Genomic DNA, 24,102 nt, shown 5'->3' with positions numbered 1-24,102 from the left:
CGTGCAGTGAGTGCAGCAGACACGTTTTGGAACTTGTATGTTTGTATTCGGATTTGAGTGGGCGATTTTTCCCTTTCCTTGGGGGTTGTCTCTTTAAGTGTCTTCCCAAACAAACAGACACTTGAGGAGTGGTGTGGTGGGACTGGTAAACACCAGGAATACAAGAGCACCTTGAAAATCCCTCTCTCTCTGCCCCCATCTCTCTGCCTCTCTCACTGTCTCCCCTCTCTCTCTCTCTCTCTCTCTCTCTCTCTCTCTCTCTCACTCTCTCACTGTCTCCCCTCTCTCTCTCCCCCATCTCTCTGCCTCTCTCACTGTCTCCCCTCTCTCTCTCTCTCTCTCTCTCTCTCTCTCTCTCCCCCCCCATCTCTCTGCCTCTCTCACTGTCTCCCCTCTCTCTCTCTCTCTCTCTCTCTCTCTCTCCCCCCATCTCTCTGCCTCTCTCACTGTCTCTCCTCTCTCTCTCTCTCTCACACTCTCACTGTCCCATCTCTCTCCTCCTCTCTCTCTCTCTGGTCTCAGATCTTGGCCAGTTCTCAGAGCCTCTCAGTCTTAAGTAGACCACACGGTTAAAGCAACAAACCTGCCCCCATGAGTAAACATAGAACAGACAGACAGACAGACAGACAGACAGACAGACAGACAGACAGACAGACACAGACAGACAGACAGACAGACAGACAGACAGACAGACAGACAGACAGACATATCCCTCATCCGTTAGACCTGGAGAGAGGATAGGAGAGGGAAGGGAGCGAGCGAGCGAAAGAGTGAGATGGAAAGTAAGAATGCAGTAGAGAGAGAGAGAGAGAGAGAGAGAGAGAGAGAGAGAGGGTGAGGGGCTGTCAAGGCTCAGCTCTGGTTTGTATCTCAGCCGTGACATGTGGATGTACAGTATAAAGATGAATGCAGCAGTGTATTGTCTCACAGTCAATAGTCAACACACTTTCAAATAACCTACAGTACCTGTTTCCAGTTAACTCAATGATAGACTGTCAAACAGACAAAGCCTAAAGAGATGAATCATTTAACTCTATGGTCTGGAATAGTAACCAGGAAGAACTCCTGTCCCTAATCCCAGTGAATGATAGAAACATGGCCATGTTGTTGTTCTTCTCCATACAGAGGCTGAAGGCGGCGCTAGCACACCACCCGGGAGCCATCGCCAACGGCAACATGAACAGCATGGGTCACATGATGGAAATGATGTCATCGCGGCAGCAGCAGGAGCAGGGGGGCGGCCACCACCACCTTCACCCCTCCCACCCTCACCAGCACCTGCCGGCTCCGCCCCACAGCCACGCCTACCAGCACCACCTCCACCATCACCACAGCGGCCACAGCCAGGGCGGGCACCACCACCCACAGGGCCACAACCCCCATCACAACTCCCACCCGCCTCACCTCCACCCTGGGCACCCACACCAGACCTCACCCCCGCCTCACCTCCACCCTGGACACCCACACCAGACCTCACCCCCGCCTCACCTCCACTCTGGACACTCACACCAGACGTCACCCCACCCTCCACTTCACTCTGGACCAGGGTCACATTCACAGGTTAGCACTCACAAGTGATTATTTCCCCTAGCATAGGTACCGGAGACAGAGGTAGAGGTAGGTAAATATCAGAACCATTCATGTATAGACAGAGGTTTATGAAGGTTTGTCACAAAACCAAAGCATGTCAAGTACCTACTAAAACCACATGTGAAGCCAAAAGCACCTACTTTAACCCAAACCATAACAGTTCAGTCCTGTACTTTAACAGTCTGGTAGACAGACAGCCATTAGTGGTTTGGTTTAAATGCAGTAGAGGAAATGACATTACAAATTCACTGTAAAGCGCCGGGGCTGGTCAGACACATTTTCCTTCAGCCGTGGGCCGTGGCCATACTGCCAAGAAGAGGTTAGTTACCTGGCAACAGACACAAAGGTCAGTTTTTCCATCGAGGTTGGTCAGCTGCAGATCAGTCTCAGCGGTCAGGAGGGTCAGTTGGTGGTTGTAAACTGTCTGGCGTAAAGGATCCTCAGGGCTTGTTTAGAAACAGGACTCCAGAGCTTCACCCTTAAACTTAAATACCTCACACACACTCATTTGGGGAGTTTAGGCCTTTACTCTGTTAGGTTGCCCTAACATATATACTGGGCTTTAGTCAGTCAGTCCAGTGGTTACATGTTCCAGGTGTTGTAGGGTTAGGATAATGTACAGACCAGGGCTTCAGTCAGTCAGCCCAGTGGTCACAACATGTTCCAGGTGTTGTAGGGTTAGGATAATGTACAGACCAGGGCTTCAGTCAGTCATCCCAGTGGTCACAACATGTTCCAGGTGTTGTAGGGTTAGGATAATGTACAGACCAGGGCTTCAGTCAGTCAGTCCAGTGGTCACAACATGTTCCAGGTGTTGTAGGGTTAGGATAATGTACAGACCAGGACTTCAGTCAGTCAGTCCAGTGGTCACATGTTCCAGATGTTGTAGGGTTAGGATAATGTACAGACCAGGGCTTCAGTCAATCAGTCCAGTGGTCACATGTTACAGGTGTTGTAGGGTTAGGATAATGTACAGACCAGGGCTTCAGTCAGTCAGTCACAACATGTTCCAGGTGTTGTAGGGTTAGGATAATGTACAGACCAGGGCTTCAGTCAGTCAGTCCAGTGGTCACAACATGTTCCAGGTGTTGAGGGTTAGGATAATGTACAGACCAGGGCTTCAGTCAGTCAGTCCAGTGGTCACAACATGTTCCAGGTGTTGTAGGGTTAGGATAATGTACAGACCAGGGCTTCAGTCAGTCAGTCCAGTGGTTACAACATGTTCCAGGTGTTGTAGGGTTAGGATAATGTACAGACCAGGGCTTCAGTCAGTCAGCCCAGTGGTCACAACATATTCCAGGTGTTGTAGGGTTAGGATAATGTACAGACCAGGGCTTCAGTCAGTCAGCCCAGTGGTCACAACATGTTCCAGGTGTTGTAGGGTTAGGATAATGTACTGACCAGGGCTTCAGTCAGTCAGCCCAGTGGTCACAACATGTTCCAGGTGTTGTAGGGTTAGGATAATGTACAGACCAGGGCTTCAGTCAGTCAGTCACAACATGTTCCAGGTGTTGTAGGGTTAGGATAATGTACAGACCAGGGCTTCAGTCAGTCAGCCCAGTGGTCACAACATGTTCCAGGTGTTGTAGGGTTAGGATAATGTACAGACCAGGGCTTCAGTCAGTCAGCCCAGTGGTCACAACATGTTCCAGGTGTTGTAGGGTTAGGATAATGTACAGACCAGGGCTTCAGTCAGTCAGCCCAGTGGTCACAACATGTTCCAGGTGTTGTAGGGTTAGGATAATGTACAGACCAGGGCTTCAGTCAGTCAGCCCAGTGGTCACAACATGTTCCAGGTGTTGTAGGGTTAGGATAATGTACAGACCAGGGCTTCAGTCAGTCATCCCAGTGGTCACAACATGTTCCAGGTGTTGTAGGGTTAGGATAATGTACAGACCAGGGCTTCAGTCAGTCAGCCCAGTGGTCACAACATATTCCAGGTGTTGTAGGGTTAGGATAATGTACAGACCAGGGCTTCAGTCAGTCAGCCCAGTGGTCACAACATGTTCCAGGTGTTGTAGGGTTAGGATAATGTACAGACCAGGGCTTCAGTCAGTCAGCCCAGTGGTCACAACATGTTCCAGGTGTTGTAGGGTTAGGATAATGTACAGACCAGGGCTTCAGTCAGTCAGCCCAGTGGTCACAACATGTTCCAGGTGTTGTAGGGTTAGGATAATGTACAGACCAGGGCTTCAGTCAGTCAGCCCAGTGGTCACAACATGTTCCAGGTGTTGTAGGGTTAGGATAATGTACAGACCAGGGCTTCAGTCAGTCAGTCACAACATGTTCCAGGTGTTGTAGGGTTAGGATAATGTACAGACCAGGGCTTCAGTCAGTCAGCCCAGTGGTCACAACATGTTCCAGGTGTTGTAGGGTCAGGATAATGTACAGACCAGGGCTTCAGTCAGTCAGCCCAGTGGTCACAACATGTTCCAGGTGTTGTAGGGTTAGGATAATGTACAGACCAGGGCTTCAGTCAGTCAGCCCAGTGGTCACAACATGTTCCAGGTGTTGTAGGGTTAGGATAATGTACAGACCAGGGCTTCAGTCAGTCAGCCCAGTGGTCACAACATGTTCCAGGTGTTGTAGGGTTAGGATAATGTACAGACCAGGGCTTCAGTCAGTCAGTCACAACATGTTCCAGGTGTTGTAGGGTTAGGATAATGTACTGACCAGGGCTTCAGTCAGTCAGCCCAGTGGTCACAACATGTTCCAGGTGTTGTAGGGTTAGGATAATGTACTGACCAGGGCTTCAGTCAGTCAGCCCAGTGGTCACAACATGTTCCAGGTGTTGTAGGGTTAGGATAATGTACAGACCAGGGCTTCAGTCAGTCAGTCCAGTGGTCACAACATGTTCCAGGTGTTGTAGGGTTAGGATAATGTACAGACCAGGACTTCAGTCAGTCAGTCCAGTGGTCACATGTTCCAGATGTTGTAGGGTTAGGATAATGTACAGACCAGGGCTTCAGTCATTCAGTCCAGTGGTCACATGTTCCAGGTGTTGTAGGGTTAGGATAATGTACAGACCAGGGCTTCAGTCAGTCAGTCACAACATGTTCCAGGTGTTGTAGGGTTAGGATAATGTACAGACCAGGGCTTCAGTCAGTCAGTCCAGTGGTCACAACATGTTCCAGGTGTTGAGGGTTAGGATAATGTACAGACCAGGGCTTCAGTCAGTCAGTCCAGTGGTCACAACATGTTCCAGGTGTTGTAGGGTTAGGATAATGTACAGACCAGGGCTTCAGTCAGTCAGTCCAGTGGTCACAACATGTTCCAGGTGTTGTAGGGTTAGGATAATGTACAGACCAGGGCTTCAGTCAGTCAGCCCAGTGGTCACAACATGTTCCAGGTGTTGTAGGGTTAGGATAATGTACAGACCAGGGCTTCAGTCAGTCAGCCCAGTGGTCACAACATGTTCCAGGTGTTGTAGGGTTAGGATAATGTACAGACCAGGGCTTCAGTCAGTCAGCCCAATGGTCACAACATGTTCCAGGTGTTGTAGGGTTAGGATAATGTACAGACCAGGGCTTCAGTCAGTCAGCCCAGTGGTCACAACATGTTCCAGGTGTTGTAGGGTTAGGATAATGTACAGACCAGGGCTTCAGTCAGTCAGCCCAGTGGTCACAACATGTTCCAGGTGTTGTAGGGTTAGGATAATGTACAGACCAGGGCTTCAGTCAGTCAGTCACAACATGTTCCAGGTGTTGTAGGGTTAGGATAATGTACAGACCAGGGCTTCAGTCAGTCAGCCCAGTGGTCACAACATGTTCCAGGTGTTGTAGGGTTAGGATAATGTACAGACCAGGGCTTCAGTCAGTCAGCCCAGTGGTCAGAACATGTTCCAGGTGTTGTAGGGTTAGGATAATGTACAGACCAGGGCTTCAGTCAGTCAGTCCAGTGGTCACATGTTCCAGGTGTTGTAGGGTTAGGATAATGTACAGATCAGGGCTTCAGTCAGTCAGCCCAGTGGTCACAACATGTTCCAGGTGTTGTAGGGTTAGGATAATGTACAGACCTATAAGACTGGCCTGGGTTATTGGCACTAGTCATGGAGAGCTGACAGAACACACAGCCGATCATCAACCAACAATACATATTGTTCTTGTCTTTGGTTTTCACCTATATTTGACATTGATTCAGACATTTGTCCCAGGACTGATGTTGTGATGTTGACATGGAAGTTAGTGATGTAAATGACAATAAGGCCAAAGGTTAACTAAGACCATTAATGTATATTTGACTGTTGAGCCATTAGGACCCCCCCCCCCCCCCCCCCCCCATGTATGTTCCAAAGATATCCTTCTGTCCCGTTAAAACATTACAACAACACTGGCTGTATACACAGCCGCCATCAAAGCAACTTGTATTTTCCACCATCCTCCTGAAAACGCTAATGATCTGAGGACTGAAAGCACTTGACCCATGCCAAGTATATGTCAGGACCAGTCAGTGGGCATACTGAGGGGTTTTAGAAAGCAAAGCAGGCTCTTTCTGACTGTGTGTCTGTGAGGGTTAGGCTGAGTGGAGGTGGGCGGTGGAAAACGGTGTCCTGACACATCTTTAACAAGGCGGGCAGGGCTGCTCTGTAAATCAGTCCAGTTACTCACTCACTCACCCACCCACCTACTCCTGACTGACTGACTGACTGACGCCCTCAGATGGGGAAGAAGTGGTGGGGAGGGGGAGGGCACGTGGCATAGGCATCATTTTGTTTTTAGGGAAGTGACTGTGAATAGTAATTTCAAACAGGTAGAGTAGGGACTGTGAATAGTGACTTTAAACAGGCAGAGTAGGGACTGTGAATAGTAATTTTAAACAGGTAGAGTAGGGACTGTGAATAGTGACTTTAAACAGGCAGAGTAGGGACTGTGAATAGTAATTTTAAACAGGTAGAGTAGGGACTGTGAATAGTGACTTTAAACAGGTAGAGTAGGGACTGTGAATAGTAATTTCAAACAGGCAGAGTAGGAACTGTGAATAGTGACTTTAAACAGGCAGATTAGGGACTGTGAATAGTGACTTTACACATGTAGAGTAGGGACTGTGAATAGTGACTTTAAACAGGCAGAGTAGGGACTGTGAATAGTGACTTTAAACAGGCAGAGTAGGGACTGTGAATAGTGACTTTACAGATGTAGAGTAGGGACTGTGAATAGTGACTTTACACATGTAGAGTAGGGACTGTGAATAGTGACTTTAAACAGGCAGAGTAGGAACAGTGAATAGTGACTTTAAACAGGCAGAGTAGGGACTGTGAATAGTGACTTTAAACAGGCAGAGTAGGGACTGTGAATAGTGACTTTAAACAGGCAGAGTAGGGACTGTGAATAGTGACTTTAAACAGGCAGAGTAGGGACTGTGAATAGTGACTTTAAACAGGCAGAGTAGGGACTGTGAATAGTGACTTTAAACAGGCAGAGTAGGGACTGTGAATAGTGACTTTAAACAGATAGAGTAGAAGTAAAAACCAGGAGGGTACAACCCATTCAGCTAGGTTAAGACTTTCACGAGATGTTAGGGTAGATGAAACATGGAAATGAGACATAGTTGAAGTCCTTCTTAGTGACCTGTAAATGAGGAAGACACATTTCAGTTGAAGGCATTCAGTTGTACAACTGACTAGGTCTCCCCCTTTCCTTTCCCTTTTCATTTGTGTGTGTGACCTTGTTCTCTGTCTCTCTCTCTCTGTCTCTCTCTCTCTAGTTGTCACCGGCGGCACAGCAGATGCAGCCGAGCCAGACGATGCAGTCTCCGACCCCTAGCGGTGGGCGCCGCAGGCGGACGGTAGACGAGGACCCTGACGAACGGCGGCGGAAGTTTCTGGAGAGAAACCGAGCGGCGGCCACGCGATGCAGACAGAAGAGGAAAGTATGGGTGGTGTCGCTGGAGAAGAAGGCTGAAGAGCTGACCCAGACCAACATGCAGCTTCTGGTAGGATATATGTGGACCAGATGGTTATGTCCCATATGGCACCCTAGTCCCTATTTAATGCACTACTTTTGACCAGGGCCCATAGGGCTCATAGAGCTCTGGTCAAAAGTAGTGAGCTTATATAGGGAATATGGTGCTATTTGGGACGTGTTGTAGGTCTTCACATTAGACTTTTATGTTCAAAAAGCAGGGAGATGTAGTAAATAAGTTCTCCACTGCAGGGTCACACACCTTTGATGGGGCAGGTGCTCAGAGTGAAAACACTTGTTCTGCTACTGACAGGGGCGACCTGCAGCTGCTCCCTTCCCTGAAAAGACACTAAACATTTCATAAAAAGTCATTTTTTTGAAAAAACGTCATTTCACTACACCTGCAATAACATCTGCTAAATATGTGTATGTGACCAATAAAATTAGATTAGATTTGAATCAAAAGAGACCTTTTTTTTTTCATAAGAGGGCAAAAGGCCAGATGCTCCAGCACCCCTAGAGCTCCATCTGTGTACGTGCCTGCACCACTATGTACAGCATTCTAAATAAAGTTTAGTGAATTTAATTGAATGCTGCTCAACTCTTGTAAAAGTTAGGTAGCACCCATCTCCAACCCAGACCTTCTTTCTTTCTCCAACTCTACCAATAGTTGTTTTCCTTTCATCCTCACGTCTCTGCTTATCTATAGTTCAGATCATGAAGACCGAACACTTTCAATGTGTTTGGTGTTGTTTCAGCCTGGGAGGAGAACTGCTCCACTAAACTCAGACATACTGCCACTCCCCCTTGTTATAGTTATAGGGGCTTGTTGTAGTTCAGTCTGTTGTTCCGTAGGGGCTTGTTGTAGTTCAGTCTGTTGTTCCGTAGGGGCTTGTTGTAGTTCAGTCTGTTGTTCCGTAGGGGCTTGTTGTAGTCCAGTCTGTTGTTCCGTAGGGGCTTGTTGTAGTTCAGTCTGTTGTCCCGTAGGGGCTTGTTGTAGTTCAGTCTGTTGTCCCGTAGGGGCTTGTTGTAGTTCAGTCTGTTGTTCCGTAGGGGCTTGTTGTTGTTCAGTCTGTTGTTCCGTAGGGGCTTGTTGTAGTTCAGTCTGTTGTTCCGTAGGGGCTTGTTGTAGTTCAGTCTGTTGTTCCGTAGGGGCTTGTTGTAGTTCAGTCTGTTGTTCCGTAGGGGCTTGTTGTAGTTCAGTCTGTTGTTCCGTAGGGGCTTGTTGTAGTTCAGTCTGTTGTTCCGTAGGGGCTTGTTGTTGTTCAGTCTGTTGTTCCGTAGAGGCTTGTTGTAGTTCAGTCTGTTGTTCCGTAGGGGCTTGTTGTAGTTCAGTCTGTTGTTCCGTAGGGGCTTGTTGTAGTTCAGTCTGTTGTTCCGTAGGGGCTTGTTGTAGTTCAGTCTGTTGTCCCGTAGGGGCTTGTTGTAGTTCAGTCTGTTGTTCCGTAGGGGCTTGTTGTAGTCCAGTCTGTTGTCCCGTAGGGGCTTGTTGTAGTTCAGTCTGTTGTTCCGTAGGGGCTTGTTGTAGTTCAGTCTGTTGTCCCGTAGGGGCTTGTTGTAGTTCAGTCTGTTGTTCCGTAGGGGCTTGTTGTAGTCCAGTCTGTTGTTCCGTAGGGGCTTGTTGTAGTCCAGTCTGTTGTCCCGTAGGGGCTTGTTGTAGTTCAGTCTGTTGTTCCGTAGGGGCTTGTTGTAGTTCAGTCTGTTGTTCCGTAGGGGCTTGTTGTAGTTCAGTCTGTTGTCCCGTAGGGGCTTGTTGTAGTTCAGTCTGTTGTCCCGTAGGGGCTTGTTGTAGTTCAGTCTGTTGTCCCGTAGGGGCTTGTTGTAGTTCAGTCTGTTGTTCCGTAGGGGCTTGTTGTAGTTCAGTCTGTTGTTCCGTAGGTGCTTGTTGTAGTTCAGTCTGTTGTTCCGTAGGGGCTTGTTGTAGTCCAGTCTGTTGTCCCGTAGGGGCTTGTTGTAGTTCAGTCTGTTGTTCCGTAGGGGCTTGTTGTAGTTCAGTCTGTTGTTCCGTAGGGGCTTGTTGTAGTTCTAGAAGGCAGACACTCAGAGATACAATTTTCAACCATAAATCAAAACCAGCCCCTGAAATGATGTCTGTCTTTTGACATTCCTAACAGCAAGCTGGTTCATTTATTTGTCATAGTTTTATTAAATTCCAATTAAGATTGAAATCTTAATCCTGTAATTGTACATGGTTTTAGCAATGATAATACACTTAATCGCAATATTGATGCAGAATGTTTATTGTGAGTTTTGCAGTGAGGCTTGAACAAGCTATTTTCCTTTTATAAAAAATGTGCCTTTATCAAGAATCTATTCAACAACAAAAAAATCTGAATTTATTCACCAAGCAAAGATAATCACTCAGTCCAGCTAACAGTAAATCTCTCTTATTGTGCTCAGAATGTGTGTCGGCTGGGTAACTGTAAAGCACTTTGTGGAAACTGCTGATGTAAAAGGGGCTTTATTAAACACATTTGATTGATTGCTTGTTGTCAGAATGAGGTGACCATGCTGAAGAACGAGGTGACCCAACTCAAGCAGCTCCTCCTCACCCATAAAGACTGCCCCATCACCACTCTGCAGAAAGACTCCCAAGGTTACCTCAGTGAGTAGCTTGTTTGCACGCACGCACGCACACGCACATGCACACACACACAAACACACACACACAAAACCCCGAAACACACACACACACACACACACACACACACACAAAACCCCGAAACACACACACACTCATCCCTGTGCCGTATCACTAGTATACAGCTAAACCTGCATAGAGAACCTTCCCAGTTCTCCAGCCATACAGTGTCTGTGTGTATGAGTTAGAAGCAGTCCTGAGGTTAGGGTGCTCAGTCCAGGGTGGTGCCAGTCAAGACATCCTGTCCCACACTCACCGCACTATGAGGACATATGAATCCTGCCATGTGTATCACACAGGGTGTACGGATGCTGGCAGGAGCCAGGCTGTTTCATGGATGTGGGGGAGAGAGGCACTAGGAGAGCACCCGGCCTGGAAGTCTGGTACTGGTCATCACAACCCCAGAATATGAGGCCTGTTTTTCCATCAGAAGTGGACCGGAGTCATAGAACTAAACCACAGGTCGCTGCAGAGATTCCACTGAAAAAAAGATGTCACAGACTGCCGACCAGCGTCCAAACTCCCATGTCCAGTCCTGCTGGTCCCGCTGGTCCTGGTCCCCCTGCTGGTTATTGGACTGTTCCACAGCAGCAGAGTATGACATCAGAACCCCACCCTCTGATATGGATAGGAGTGACATTTCCATGTAATTAGGAGAAGGCAGAAGGCCCTCCCTGTGCTGTGAGGCTTCAGCAGACAGGCAGGGGAAAACCAGGCTCACTTCCCCTCGTACTGCCCTGCTCTCACTGGCTCCTTGTTTAGAGGGTGAGTAGACTGGACTGACTGACTGGGAGAGACTTGCATTGATAAGCCCAGTCTGTCTGTGTACAGATGTCACACTGGCTCCTTGTTTAGAGGGTGAGTAGACTGGGCTGACTGACTGGGAGAGACTTGCATTGATAAGCCCAGTCTGTCTGTGTACAGATGTCACACTGGCTCCTTGTTTAGAGGGTGAGTAGACTGGGCTGACTGACTGGGAGAGACTTGCATTGATAAGCCCAGTCTGTCTGTGTACAGATGTCACACTGGCTCCTTGTTTAGAGGGTGAGTAGACTGGGCTGACTGACTGGGAGAGACTTGCATTGATAAGCCCAGTCTGTCTGTGTACAGATGTCACACTGGCTCCTTGTTTAAAGGGTGAGTAGACTGGACTGACTGACTGGGAGAGACTTGCATTGATAAGCCCAGTCTGTCTGTGTACAGATGTCACACTGGCTCCTTGTTTAGAGGGTGAGTAGACTGGGCTGACTGACTGGGAGAGACTTGCATTGATAAGCCCAGTCTGTCTGTGTACAGATGTCACACTGGCTCCTTGTTTAGAGGGTGAGTAGACTGGGCTGACTGACTGGGAGAGACTTGCATTGATAAGCCCAGTCTGTCTGTGTACAGATGTCACACTGGCTCCTTGTTTAGAGGGTGAGTAGACTGGGCTGACTGACTGGGAGAGACTTGCATTGATAAGCCCAGTCTGTCTGTGTACAGATGGCACACTGGCTCCTTGTTTAGAGGGTGAGTAGACTGGGCTGACTGACTGGGAGAGACTTGCATTGATAAGCCCAGTCTGTCTGTGTACAGATGTCACACTGGCTCCTTGTTTAGAGGGTGAATAGACTGGGCTGACTGACTGGGAGAAACTTGCATTGATAAGCCCAGTCTGTCTGTGTACAGATGTCACACTGGCTCCTTGTTTAGAGGGTGAGTAGACTGGGCTGACTGACTGGGAGAGACTTGCATTGATAAGCCCAGTCTGTCTGTGTACAGATGTCACACTGGCTCCTTGTTTATAGGGTGAGTAGACTGGGCTGACTGACTGGGAGAGACTTGCATTGATAAGCCCAGTCTGTCTGTGTACAGATGTCACACTGGCTCCTTGTTTAGAGGGTGAGTAGACTGGGCTGACTGACTGGGAGAGACTTGCATTGATAAGCCCAGTCTGTCTGTGTACAGATGTCACACTGGCTCCTTGTTTAGAGGGTGAGTAGACTGGGCTGACTGACTGGGAGAGACTTGCATTGATAAGCCCAGTCTGTCTGTGTACAGATGTCACACTGGCTCCTTGTTTAGAGGGTGAGTAGACTGGGCTGACTGACTGGGAGAGACTTGCATTGATAAGCCCAGTCTGTCTGTGTACAGATGTCACACTGGCTCCTTGTTTAGAGGGTGAGTAGACTGGGCTGACTGACTGGGAGAGACTTGCATTGATAAGCCCAGTCTGTCTGTGTACAGATGTCACACTGGCTCCTTGTTTAGAGGGTGATTAAACTGGGCTGACTGACTGGGAGAGACTTGCATTGATAAGCCCAGTCTGTCTGTGTACAGATGTCACACTGGCTCCTTGTTTAGAGGGTGAATAGACTGGGCTGACTGACTGGGAGAGACTTGCATTGATAAGCCCAGTCTGTCTGTGTACAGATGTCACACTGGCTCCTTGTTTAGAGGGTGATTAGACTGGGCTGACTGACTGGAAGAGACTTGCATTGATAAGCCCAGTCTGTCTGTGTACAGATGTCACACTGGCTCCTTGTTTAGAGGGTGAATAGACTGGGCTGACTGACTGGGAGAGACTTGCATTGATAAGCCCAGTCTGTCTGTGTACAGATGTCACACTGGCTCCTTGTTTAGAGGGTGAGTAGACTGGGCTGACTGACTGGGAGAGACTTGCATTGATAAGCCCAGTCTGTCTGTGTACAGATGTCACACTGGCTCCTTGTTTAGAGGGTGAGTAGACTGGACTGACTGACTGGGAGAGACTTGCATTGATAAGCCCAGTCTGTCTGTGTACAGATGTCACACTGGCTCCTTGTTTAGAGGGTGAGTAGACTGGACTGACTGACTGGGAGAGACTTGCATTGATAAGCCCAGTCTGTCTGTGTACAGATGTCACACTGGCTCCTTGTTTAGAGGGTGAGTAGACTGGACTGACTGACTGGGAGAGACTTGCATTGATAAGCCCAGTCTGTCTGTGTACAGATGTCACACTGGCTCCTTGTTTAGAGGGTGAGTAGACTGGGCTGACTGACTGGGAGAGACTTGCATTGATAAGCCCAGTCTGTCTGTGTACAGATGTCACACTGGCTCCTTGTTTAGAGGGTGAGTAGACTGGACTGACTGACTGGGAGAGACTTGCATTGATAAGCCCAGTCTGTCTGTGTACAGATGTCACACTGGCTCCTTGTTTAGAGGGTGAGTAGACTGGGCTGACTGACTGGGAGAGACTTGCATTGATAAGCCCAGTCTGTCTGTGTACAGATGTCACACTGGCTCCTTGTTTAGAGGGTGAGTAGACTGGACTGACTGACTGGGAGAGACTTGCATTGATAAGCCCAGTCTGTCTGTGTACAGATGTCACACTGGCTCCTTGTTTAGAGGGTGAGTAGACTGGGCTGACTGACTGGGAGAGACTTGCATTGATAAGCCCAGTCTGTCTGTGTACAGATGTCACACTGGCTCCTTGTTTAGAGGGTGAGTAGACTGGGCTGACTGACTGGGAGAGACTTGCATTGATAAGCCCAGTCTGTCTGTGTACAGATGTCACACTGGCTCCTTGTTTAGAGGGTGAGTAGACTGGGCTGACTGACTGGGAGAGACTTGCATTGATAAGCCCAGTCTGTCTGTGTACAGATGTCACACTGGCTCCTTGTTTAGAGGGTGAGTAGACTGGGCTGACTGACTGGGAGACACTTGCATTGATAAGCCCAGTCTGTCTGTGTACAGATGTCACACTGGCTCCTTGTTTAGAGGGTGAGTAGACTGGGCTGACTGACTGGGAGAGACTTGCATTGATAAGCCCAGTCTGTCTGTGTACAGATGTCACACTGGCTCCTTGTTTAGAGGGTGAGTAGACTGGGCTGACTGACTGGGAGAGACTTGCATTGATAAGCCCAGTCTGTCTGTGTACAGATGTCACACTGGCTCCTTGTTTAGAGGGTGAGTAGACTGGGCTGACTGACTGGGAGAGACTTGCATTGATAAGCCCAGTCTGTCTGTGTACAGATGTCACACTGGCTCCTTGTTTAGAGGGTGAGTAGACTGGGCTGACTGACTGGGAGAGACTTGCATTGATAAGCCCAGTCTGTCTGTGTACAGATGTCACACTGGCTCCTTGTTTAGAGGGTGAGTAGACTGGGCTGACTGACTGGGAGAGACTTGCATTGATAAGCCCAGTCTGTCTGTGTACAGATGTCACACTGGCTCCTTGTTTAGAGGGTGAGTAGACTGGGCTGACTGACTGGGAGAGACTTGCATTGATAAGCCCAGTCTGTCTGTGTACAGATGTCACACTGGCTCCTTGTTTAGAGGGTGAGTAGACTGGACTGACTGACTGGGAGAGACTTGCATTGATAAGCCCAGTCTGTCTGTGTACAGATGTCACACTGGCTCCTTGTTTAGAGGGTGAGTAGACTGGACTGACTGACTGGGAGAGACTTGCATTGATAAGCCCAGTCTGTCTGTGTACAGATGTCACACTGGCTCCTTGTTTAGAGGGTGAGTAGACTGGACTGACTGACTGGGAGAGACTTGCATTGATAAGCCCAGTCTGTCTGTGTACAGATGTCACACTGGCTCCTTGTTTAGAGGGTGAATAGACTGGGCTGACTGACTGGGAGAGACTTGCATTGATAAGCCCAGTCTGTCTGTGTACAGATGTCACACTGGCTCCTTGTTTAGAGGGTGAGTAGACTGGACTGACTGACTGGGAGAGACTTGCATTGATAAGCCCAGTCTGTCTGTGTACAGATGTCACACTGGCTCCTTGTTTAGAGGGTGAGTAGACTGGGCTGACTGACTGGGAGAGACTTGCATTGATAAGCCCAGTCTGTCTGTGTACAGATGTCCCTCCTAGTATGTTGTGAAAATGTATCAAGCATGTTTTCAAAGGGATAAAAAAGTTTTAAATGCATGTTTATTTGACCCTTTTCATACATAGGATGCAGCTACAGTAACGGGTGGATAATTGATAACCTTTCAGACAATTTACAAAGCGTCTACCTTTTCAGACAGTAGAATTCTGCTCCGGCATAGAATGTTCTATTGTTTCCCTGACAACAATAAACATTGATTGATGGGGCGGCAGGTAGCCTAGTGGTTAGAGCGTTGGACTTGTAACCGAAGGGTTGCAAGATCGAATCCCTGAGCTGACAAGGTAAAAATCTGTCGTTCTGCCCCTGAACAAGGCAGTTAACCCACTGTTCCTAGGCCGTCATTGAAAATAAGAATTTGTTCTTAATTTGTGCTTACCCCTCGGTTAAATAAAAAAAAATGTTTTTTTTTTTATGGTAGATGTTTTTTCTTTCTACTAAATGCACTTAACAAACTTTAACAAACTTCAAAGTACTTTTCTTAGGAGCGAGTGGTCTGAGCGCAGGCAGATGGAGATCATTTGATTGACAGTTCTGGTTGCCTAGTGATGGATGTTAGCCCGGCTTCAGAAGCGGCAGCCCGTTCAGTGGTGCTTCAGAACTGAAGGTTTCGTGGAGGCTTTTAAAAAGTTGCAGTGTAACCTTTCAGACAGACAACCAACGTGCCTCATTCTGTTGGTCTGAAAGGAGGATATGATAGATGTTTGGTTGGAAAACACAATGTTCAGTGGTTTATTCTGTACATAGAAATGTAACAATTCTATATTTGGTGAAAATTAAGAGGTTTTTAACTGTTGGACCGTGTTTGTTTAGATAAACAGACATCTAGAGAGAGTTGTTCTATTGAGGGTTTCATGTTCACTACACACCCATTCATGTTGATACACCACACACACACACACACACACACACACACACACACACACACACACACACACACACACACACACACACACACACACACACACACACACACACACACACACACACACACACCATTGCCAATCGTCCTCTCACCCTATGTGTTGTCCTCCTCCCCTCAGGTCCAGACAGCAGTCCAGCAGGCAGCCCGGCCCCAGCCTGCTCCCAGCAGCAGGTCATCCAGCACAACAACATCACCACCTCCAGCACAGCTGTAGGGGGCAGCACTGTGCATGGCCTGCCCAACCACCGTACAGACATCAACCCCATCCACTAGAGACAAGACAGAGAGAGACTACAGTACCCCCCCCCCCCCAGTCTGTACCCCCCAGCCCCCAAACTGTACCCCCAGCCCCTACCCCCAGTCCGTAACCCCAGCCCCCAAACCTCTGGAGAGAAACCTCTGGAGAGAAACCTTTGGAGAGAAACCTCTGAAGAGAAAACTCTGGAGAGAAAACTCTGGAGAGAAAACTCTGGAGAGAAACCTCTGGAGAGAAACCTCTGAAGAGAAACCTCTGAAGAGAAAACTCTGGAGAGAAACCTCTGGAGAGAAACCTCTGGAGAGAAACCTCTGGAGAGAAACCTCTGGAGAGAAACCTTTGGAGAGAAACCTCTGGAGAGAAACCTCTGGAGAGAAACCTCGGAGGCCTGCAGGAGAGAAACCTCGGAGGCCTGCAGGGCTGCTCTTTCTACCGTAGCTATAGTAGTATTTTTATAGACCTTTTTAACTCATATGTGTTCTCTGGGTTTGTCTTTGTTCTTATTTGTCTTCTATTTTTGTCTCATGTTTTTTATCTATTTTTTTATTTTAAATTTGTACTTTAGTTAAAAGGGAGTTTTGCAATTCATGCAGCATTAACCCATGTGGAGTGATGTCATACCTCTGTTAGACCGACACCCCTACCGGGTCACCGTGGTGACACAGCAACGGGACATGAGCCTCAGACCGTCACCTCTGTGACTATGTCTGTGTCTCAAATGGAACATTTTCCTCTATAAAGGCCACTACTTTTGACCAGAGCCTTATGGGTAAATGCCATTTGGGATGATTATCTTGTATGTGTGCTTGTGACTGATGGATTGACTAGCAGAGATTGAGTCTGAGTACCACTGTCAGATAAGTATGTGTCAGATAGTTACTGTGTTGAATAGTGCAATGTTCTGGTTACATGTGTAACATACAGGGTATGTAGTGTCAGGTACTTGATCAGATGCTTAGCTAAGAAAGTGTGTGGGATGCTACTGCCTCCACGTTGTTGATGTTGTTGTTTTTAACCAAGTCGAACTGTTGCCATGATATGCTATTACTTGGTTACCTACCGGAATCTGGCGATTCTATTGGATGATGCTCTTTTTCTAGAAAGGACCCTGACTGTTACCCTAGCAACCCATCCATGCTATTTAGAGGGCGTTACATGTAATGAAAGATTGAACGGTGTTGAGAATATGTTCAAATTGAAGCAATACATCCTAGTATTGTTGTTCTATCAGCCATATTGCCCTGCACTGTGATACCAGCTAGCCGAGGCAGCTATGGAGGCTGACCCCTGACCTCTGTCTCCTCCACTCTCCTGGAGGCTGTCCCCTGACTGCTGTCTCATCCACTCTCCTGGAGGCTGTCTCCTGTCTCCTCCACTCTCCTGAGGCTAACCCCTGGCTCCTTCCACTCTCCTGGAGGCTGACCCCTGTCTCCTCCACTCTCCTGGAGGCTGACCCCTGGCCCCTGTCTCCTCCACTCTTCTGGAGGCTTACCCCTGTCTCCTGCACTCTCCTGGAGGCTTACCCCTGTCTCCCGCACTCTCCTGGAGGCTGACCCCTGTCTCCTCCACTCTCCTGGAGGCTGACCCCTGTCTCCTCCACTCTTCTGGAGGCTGACCCCTGTCTCCTCCACTCTCCTGGAGGCTGACCCTTGACCCCTGTCTCCTCCACTCTCCTGGAGACTGACCCCTGTCTCCTCCACTCTTCTGGAGGCTGACCCCTGACTCCTCCACTCTCCTGGAGGCTGACCCTGTCCTCCACTCTCAGGCTGACTCCATCCACTCTCCTGGAGGCTGGCCCCTGTCTCCTCCACTCTCCTGGAGGCTGACCCCTGACTCCTCCACTCTTCTGGGGGCTTACCCCGGTCTCCTGCACTCTCCTGGTGGCTGACCCCTGACTCCTCCACTCTCCTGGAGGCTGACCGCTGTCTCCTCCACTCTCCTGGAGGCTGACCCTTGTCTCCTCCACTCTCCTGGAGGCTGACCCCTGTCTCCTCCACTCTCCTGGAGGCTGAACCCTGACCCCTCCAATCTCCTGGAGGCTGACTCCTGTCTCCTCCACTCTCCTGGAGGCTGACCCTGTCTCATCCACTCTCCTGGAGGCTGACCCCTGTCTCCTCCACTCTCCTGGAGACTGACCCCTGTCTCCTCCACTCTCCTGGAGGCTGACCCCTGACCCGTCTCCTCCACTCTCCAGGAGGCTGACCCCTCCACTCTCCTGGAGGCTGACCCCTGACCCCTCCACTCTCCTGGAGGATGACCCATGTCTCCTCCACTCTCCAGGAGGCTGACCCCTCCACTCTCCTGGAGGCTGACCCCTGACCCGTCTCCTCCACTCTCCTGGAGGCTGACTCCGGACCCCTGTCTCCTCCACTCTCCAGGAGGCTGACCCCTCCACTCTCCTGGAGGCTGACCCCTGACCCGTCTCCTCCACTCTCCTGGAGGCTGACTCCGGACCCCTGTCTCCTCCACTCTCCTGGAGGCTGACCCCTGACCCATCTCCTCCACTCTCCTGGAGGCTGACTCCTGACCCCTGTCTCCTCCACTCTCCTGGAGGCTGACTCCTGACCCCTGTCTCCTCCACTCTCCTGGAGGCTGACCCCTGACCTGTCTCCTCCACTCTCCAGGACCAAGTAAAGCTTTAAGAGACATCTCCTTCAGTGTAGTTCTAGTGTTGCTGCAGCCAGGCTTCCAGAATCAGCAGCACATTCCAAATGACCTGAACATTCCAGATATGAGCCTTGTCCTCTGTCTGCCTCAATATCTCAGGTGGGGTTGTCATACTGTAGGAGACATATAGAGAGAGATATGAGGTGAGATAGTTGATTGAGTCTATGCTTTTGTAGTCTGACTGTCAGTGTGTGTTTGACAGTTGAGGAACGATTGGCTGAGTTTCTATCCCTTTATAATGAAAAGGTCTTACAACCATCTCTAACGAGGCTCAGCAGTTTTAGCCGAATGTTTTCCAAAACATCACAACGTGCCTGAACTTCTCTGTCTTTTTTTATTACTAAATGGAATGTCAATTGTTTCAAATACCTTTTAATCATCATGAACTTTTCCATTGAGCTAGCAAGCCTTTATAAGAGATTGTTCCCCCAGTCTCAGTGAGTGTAGCGTTGATGGACACTGTGTGTCTGCTGTTGGTGTGTTTTTATGCCATTTAGCAGAGGTCTTTATTCAAACCACGTAGTCATGTATACATTCTTTATGTGTGGATGGTCACGGGAATCAAACCCACTATCCTGTTGTTGCAAGTGTCATGCTCTACCAACTGACCTACAGAGCACCAGTGTGTTGTCAGGGAGTTTAGTATGTAAGGGCAAAACCAGCTGGCTGACTGACCAGGGAGGGAAAAGCTGACCTTCAGTCTAACCTCTCCATTCTAGCTCCAACCCAGCTCTCCCACAGACCGGCTGACATGTCTGTGTGTGTGTCTGTCTGTGTGTGTGTCTGTCTGTGCGTGTGTCTGTGTGTGCGTGTGTCTGTGTGCGTGTGTGCGTGTGTCTGTGTGCGTGTGTCTGTGTGTGTCTGTCTGTGCGTGTGTCTCTGTGTGTGTGTGTGCGTGTGTGTCTGTGTGTGTCTGTGTGCGTGTGTCTGTGTGTGTGTGTCTGTGTGTGTGTGTCTGCGTGTGTGTGTGTGTGTCTGTGTGTGTCTGTGTGCGTGTGTCTGTGTGTCTGTGTGCGTGTGTCTGTGTGTGTGTGTCTGCGTGTGTGTCTGCGTGTGTGTGTCTGCGTGTGTGTGTGTGTGTGTGTGTATGAGTGTTTTCCATCAACACATCTTCCAATAGTCCTAACCAGTAGGAAAGCTCAATATTCACTTTAGTTTTGACCACAACTCTGTCATGCTTGCTCAAGTCACCCCTTAGTTATCACTGATCTAGGATCAGTTTACGCTCCCCATATCCAAACCTAAACCATTAGTGGAGGGGATTCTAAACTGTACAGGCGTAGTGACAGGGTAGTGAGTTCAGTGTCTGGGAGGAACTCCTTTTCCCTGAACATGTTGATACTTCAGCAGGACTAGTAGTACCTATGACTACATCCTTTAGTAGGAGTGAGCCAAGCAGCTCTACAGCCAGGTGAGCTAGAGAGACATCATGTAGCTGTCTATGCACTTTGACCTCTGGGATATCCAGAGGGTAGAATAGCCATATTGAGGTCTCAGTGATGCCCGGTTCAATACACCAGCGAGACTCTGTGTGACTGACTGTTGATATGTAGAGAGACTGACTGAGTGACTGTTACTCTGTAGAGACTGACTGACTGACTGATGCTCTGTAGAGACTGACTGAGTGACTGTTACTCTGTAGAGACTGACTGACGCTCTGTAGAGAGACTGACTGAGTGACTGTTACTCTGTAGAGACTGACTGACTGATGCTCTGTAGAGAGACTGACTGAGTGACTGTTTCTCTGTAGAGACTGACTGCATGGCAGTGACTGTTACTCTGTAGAGACTGACTGCATAGTAGTGACTGTTACTCTGTAGAGACTGACTGCATGGCAGTGACTGTTACTCTGTAGAGACTGACTGCATGGCAGCGACTGTTACTCTGTAGAGACTGACTGCATAGTAGTGACTGTTACTCTGTAGAGACTGACTGCATAGTAGTGACTGTTACTCTGTAGAGACTGACTGCATGGCAGTGACTGTTACTCTGTAGAGACTGACTGCATGGCAGTGACTGTTACTCTGTAGAGACTGACTGCATGGCAGTGACTGTTACTCTGTAGAGACTGACTGCATAGTAGTGACTGTTACTCTGTAGAGACTGACTGCATAGTAGTGACTGTTACTCTGTAGAGACTGACCGCATAGTAGTGACTGTTACTCTGTAGAGACTGACTGAATTGACTGTTACTCTGTAGAGACTTACTGCATAGTAGTGACTGTTACTATGTAGAGACTGACTGCATAGTAGTGACTGTTACTCTGTAGAGCCTGACTGCATGGCAGTGACTGTTACTCTGTAGAGACTGACTGCATGGTAGTGACTGTTACTCTGTAGAGACTGACTGCATGGCAGTGACTGTTACTATGTAGAGACTGACTGCATAGTAGTGACTGTTACTCTGTAGAGACTGACTGCATGGCAGTGACTGTTACTCTGTAGAGACTGACTGCATGGCAGTGGCTGTTACTCTGTAGAGACTGACTGCATGGCAGTGACTGTTACTATGTAGAGACTGACTGCATAGTAGTAACTGTTACTCTGTAGAGACTGACTGTTACTCTGTAGAGACTGACTGCATAGTAGTGACTGTTACTATGTAGAGACTGACTGCATAGTAGTGACTGTTACTCTGTAGAGACTGACTGCATGGCAGTGACTGTTACGCTGTAGAGACTGACTGCATGGCAGTGACTGTTACTCTGTAGAGACTGACTGCATAGTAGTGACTGTTACTCTGTAGAGACTGACTGCATAGTAGTGACTGTTACTCTGTAGAGACTGACTGCATAGTAGTGACTGTTACTCTGTAGAGACTGACTGAATGACTGTTACTCTGTAGAGACTGACTGCATGGCAGTGACTGTTACTCTGTAGAGACTGACTGCATGGCAGTGACTGTTACTCTGTAGAGACTGACTGCATAGTAGTGACTGTTACTCTGTAGAGACTGACTGCATGGCAGTGACTGTTACTCTGTAGAGACTGACTGCATGGCGGTGACTGTTACTCTGTAGAGACTGACTGCATGGCAGTGACTGTTACTCTGTAGAGACTGACTGCATAGTAGTGACTGTTACTCTGTAGAGACTGACTGCATAGTAGTGACTGTTACTCTGTAGAGACTGACTGCATAGTAGTGACTGTTACTCTGTAGAGACTGACTGTTACTCTGTAGAGACTGACTGCATGGCAGTGACTGTTACTCTGTAGAGACTGACTGCATGGCAGTGACTGTTACTCTGTAGAGACTGACTGCATAGTAGTGACTGTTACTCTGTAGAGACTGACTGCATGGCAGTGACTGTTACTCTGTAGAGACTGACTGCATGGCAGTGACTGTTACTCTGTAGAGACTGACTGCATGGCAGTGACTGTTACTCTGTAGAGACTGACTGCATAGTAGTGACTGTTACTCTGTAGAGACTGACTGCATAGTAGTGACTGTTACTCTGTAGAGACTGACTGCATAGTAGTGACTGTTACTCTGTAGAGACTGACTGACTGACTGTTACTCTGTAGAGACTGACTGCATGGCAGTGACTGTTACTCTGTAGAGACTGACTGCATGGCAGTGACTGTTACTCTGTAGAGACTGACTGCATGGCAGTGACTGTTACTCTGTAGAGACTGACTGCATGGCAGTGACTGTTACTCTGTAGAGACTGACTGCATGGCAGTGACTGTTACTCTGTAGAGACTGACTGCATGGCAGTGACTGTTACTCTGTAGAGACTGACTGCATGGCAGTGACTGTTACTCTGTAGAGACTGACTGCATGGCAGTGACTGTTACTCTGTAGAGACTGACTGCATGGCAGTGACTGTTACTCTGTAGAGACTGACTGCATGGCAGTGACTGTTACTCTGTAGAGACTGACTGACTGACTGTTACTCTGTAGAGACTGACTGCATGGCAGTGACTGTTACTCTGTAGAGACTGACTGCATGGCAGTGACTGTGCCTAATGGTGAGGCTCCACAGGGTGCTCCTTATAAAGCTTTAAACATGCACCTTTCAGATGTGTTACTACAACATTGTTCAGCTCCAGTTTGGCTCACTGTGAAAGGTAACTAACTAAATGAATAAAGTCAACTGGAAACATGCATTCACTTTTTCTCCAGTGTGATGCACAAAGGTCTTGTAGAAAGGCTCGGGCAGTGGGTTTGAGGTGTGTGATAACAACTGAACTTGTGAAAGGTTGAACATGTATTAAGGGCTTCCTGTGTTGTAAACAAGTGAAACACCTACAAAGCGCCTTATTTCATCGACTTTGTATTTTCTTTTGAATCTCTAAACGTTGTGGCTTATTACTTTCACCAACTACTTGAGTATTTAACTGTTCTGAAATAAAACATGTTGCATCATGGGGAATATATGGCATTGACCTCAACATATTCAACTGGAATTGTTGTTAGATGTTTTGTTGGAATAACAGCTAATAGTGTGGAGTTTCTAGTTAACAGACCGGTCAAGCATAAGGAAGACTGGTTTGTCTTACTGTACAGGCAGACATAAAGACAGGTTAGTGAGTTCAGGATGAGTGTCTGTGTGGGTTTCTGGGAGAGAGGTGGAGGACAATGCCTGCACATTAATACAAGTATAAATGTATCATTTTAAATATAAAACTATAAATATTGTATAGAATGTCATTCATTTTTATAATCTTGACTGTACATCCAACCACCTCTCTTTTTGAAAGGAGTCTGATGTTTTGTACATGTATGTAAATGATGTTTTGTACATGTATGTAAATGATGTTTTTGCGTAGCACTCGTTTGCAGCCTTCTCAGTGTGTGTTCGTCAAGGTTCATTTCCGCGCTTCGAGACCTGTCCACGGTGTATTATACATAGTGGATTGATGAATTCAGAACTGCCTGCATAACTTTGTACATGTTTGTGTGTCTCATCACAGCTTATTGTTTGGTCTGCGTTTGGTTCAGCAGTTGTTCAGATGTTACACATCACTGCGGCTACATTACAGTAGGAGAATAAAGCACTTGTTCTGTAACATTACTCAGCTGACTCAAATGTCTTCAGATGGACCTTTTGAAGCACAGACAAACCATATAACCTTCAAATGTACATCGACTATACACCAGTGGAGGCTGGTGAGGGGAGGACGGCTCATAATGATGTTGCGGTTGTTGACACAAACTGGTGTCCCTGGCACCTACTACCAAACCCTGTTCAAAGGCACATGTGTTTTGTCTTGCCCATTCACCCTCTGACTGCCACACACACAATCCTTGTCTCAGTTGG

At 48.1% G+C, this 24,102-nt stretch overlaps 1 protein-coding gene across 1 annotated transcript; it reads left to right on the top strand.

The window, feature by feature from the left end:
- The first annotated feature begins 1,095 nt into the window (after nt 1–1,095).
- On the top strand, nt 1,096–16,219 carry LOC139404900 (cyclic AMP-responsive element-binding protein 5-like). The gene is made up of 4 exons (XM_071147442.1): nt 1,096–1,560; nt 7,294–7,521; nt 9,987–10,095; nt 16,034–16,219. The coding sequence occupies exons 1-4, from the start codon at nt 1,096–1,098 to the stop codon at nt 16,186–16,188; spliced, it is 957 nt and encodes a 318-aa protein (XP_071003543.1). The 3' UTR covers nt 16,189–16,219.
- Nucleotides 16,220–24,102: the final 7,883 nt, after the last annotated feature.

The sequence above is a fragment of the Oncorhynchus clarkii genome, unplaced genomic scaffold, assembly GCF_045791955.1.
Source record: "Oncorhynchus clarkii lewisi isolate Uvic-CL-2024 unplaced genomic scaffold, UVic_Ocla_1.0 unplaced_contig_7861_pilon_pilon, whole genome shotgun sequence".
Lineage (NCBI taxonomy): Eukaryota > Metazoa > Chordata > Actinopteri > Salmoniformes > Salmonidae > Oncorhynchus > Oncorhynchus clarkii.
This window is presented reverse-complemented; position numbering and strand designations above follow the sequence as displayed.

Bases quoted from the DNA above. Each gene is read 5' to 3' on its own strand.
- LOC139404900 (XM_071147442.1), top strand. From the start codon at position 1,096: ATGGCCATGTTGTTGTTCTTCTCCATACAGAGGCTGAAGGCGGCGCTA. The intron at 1,561-7,293 runs GTTAGCACTCAC...CTCTCTCTCTAG, and splicing joins GACCAGGGTCACATTCACAG to TTGTCACCGGCGGCACAGCA. The intron at 7,522-9,986 runs GTAGGATATATG...GCTTGTTGTCAG, and splicing joins AGACCAACATGCAGCTTCTG to AATGAGGTGACCATGCTGAA.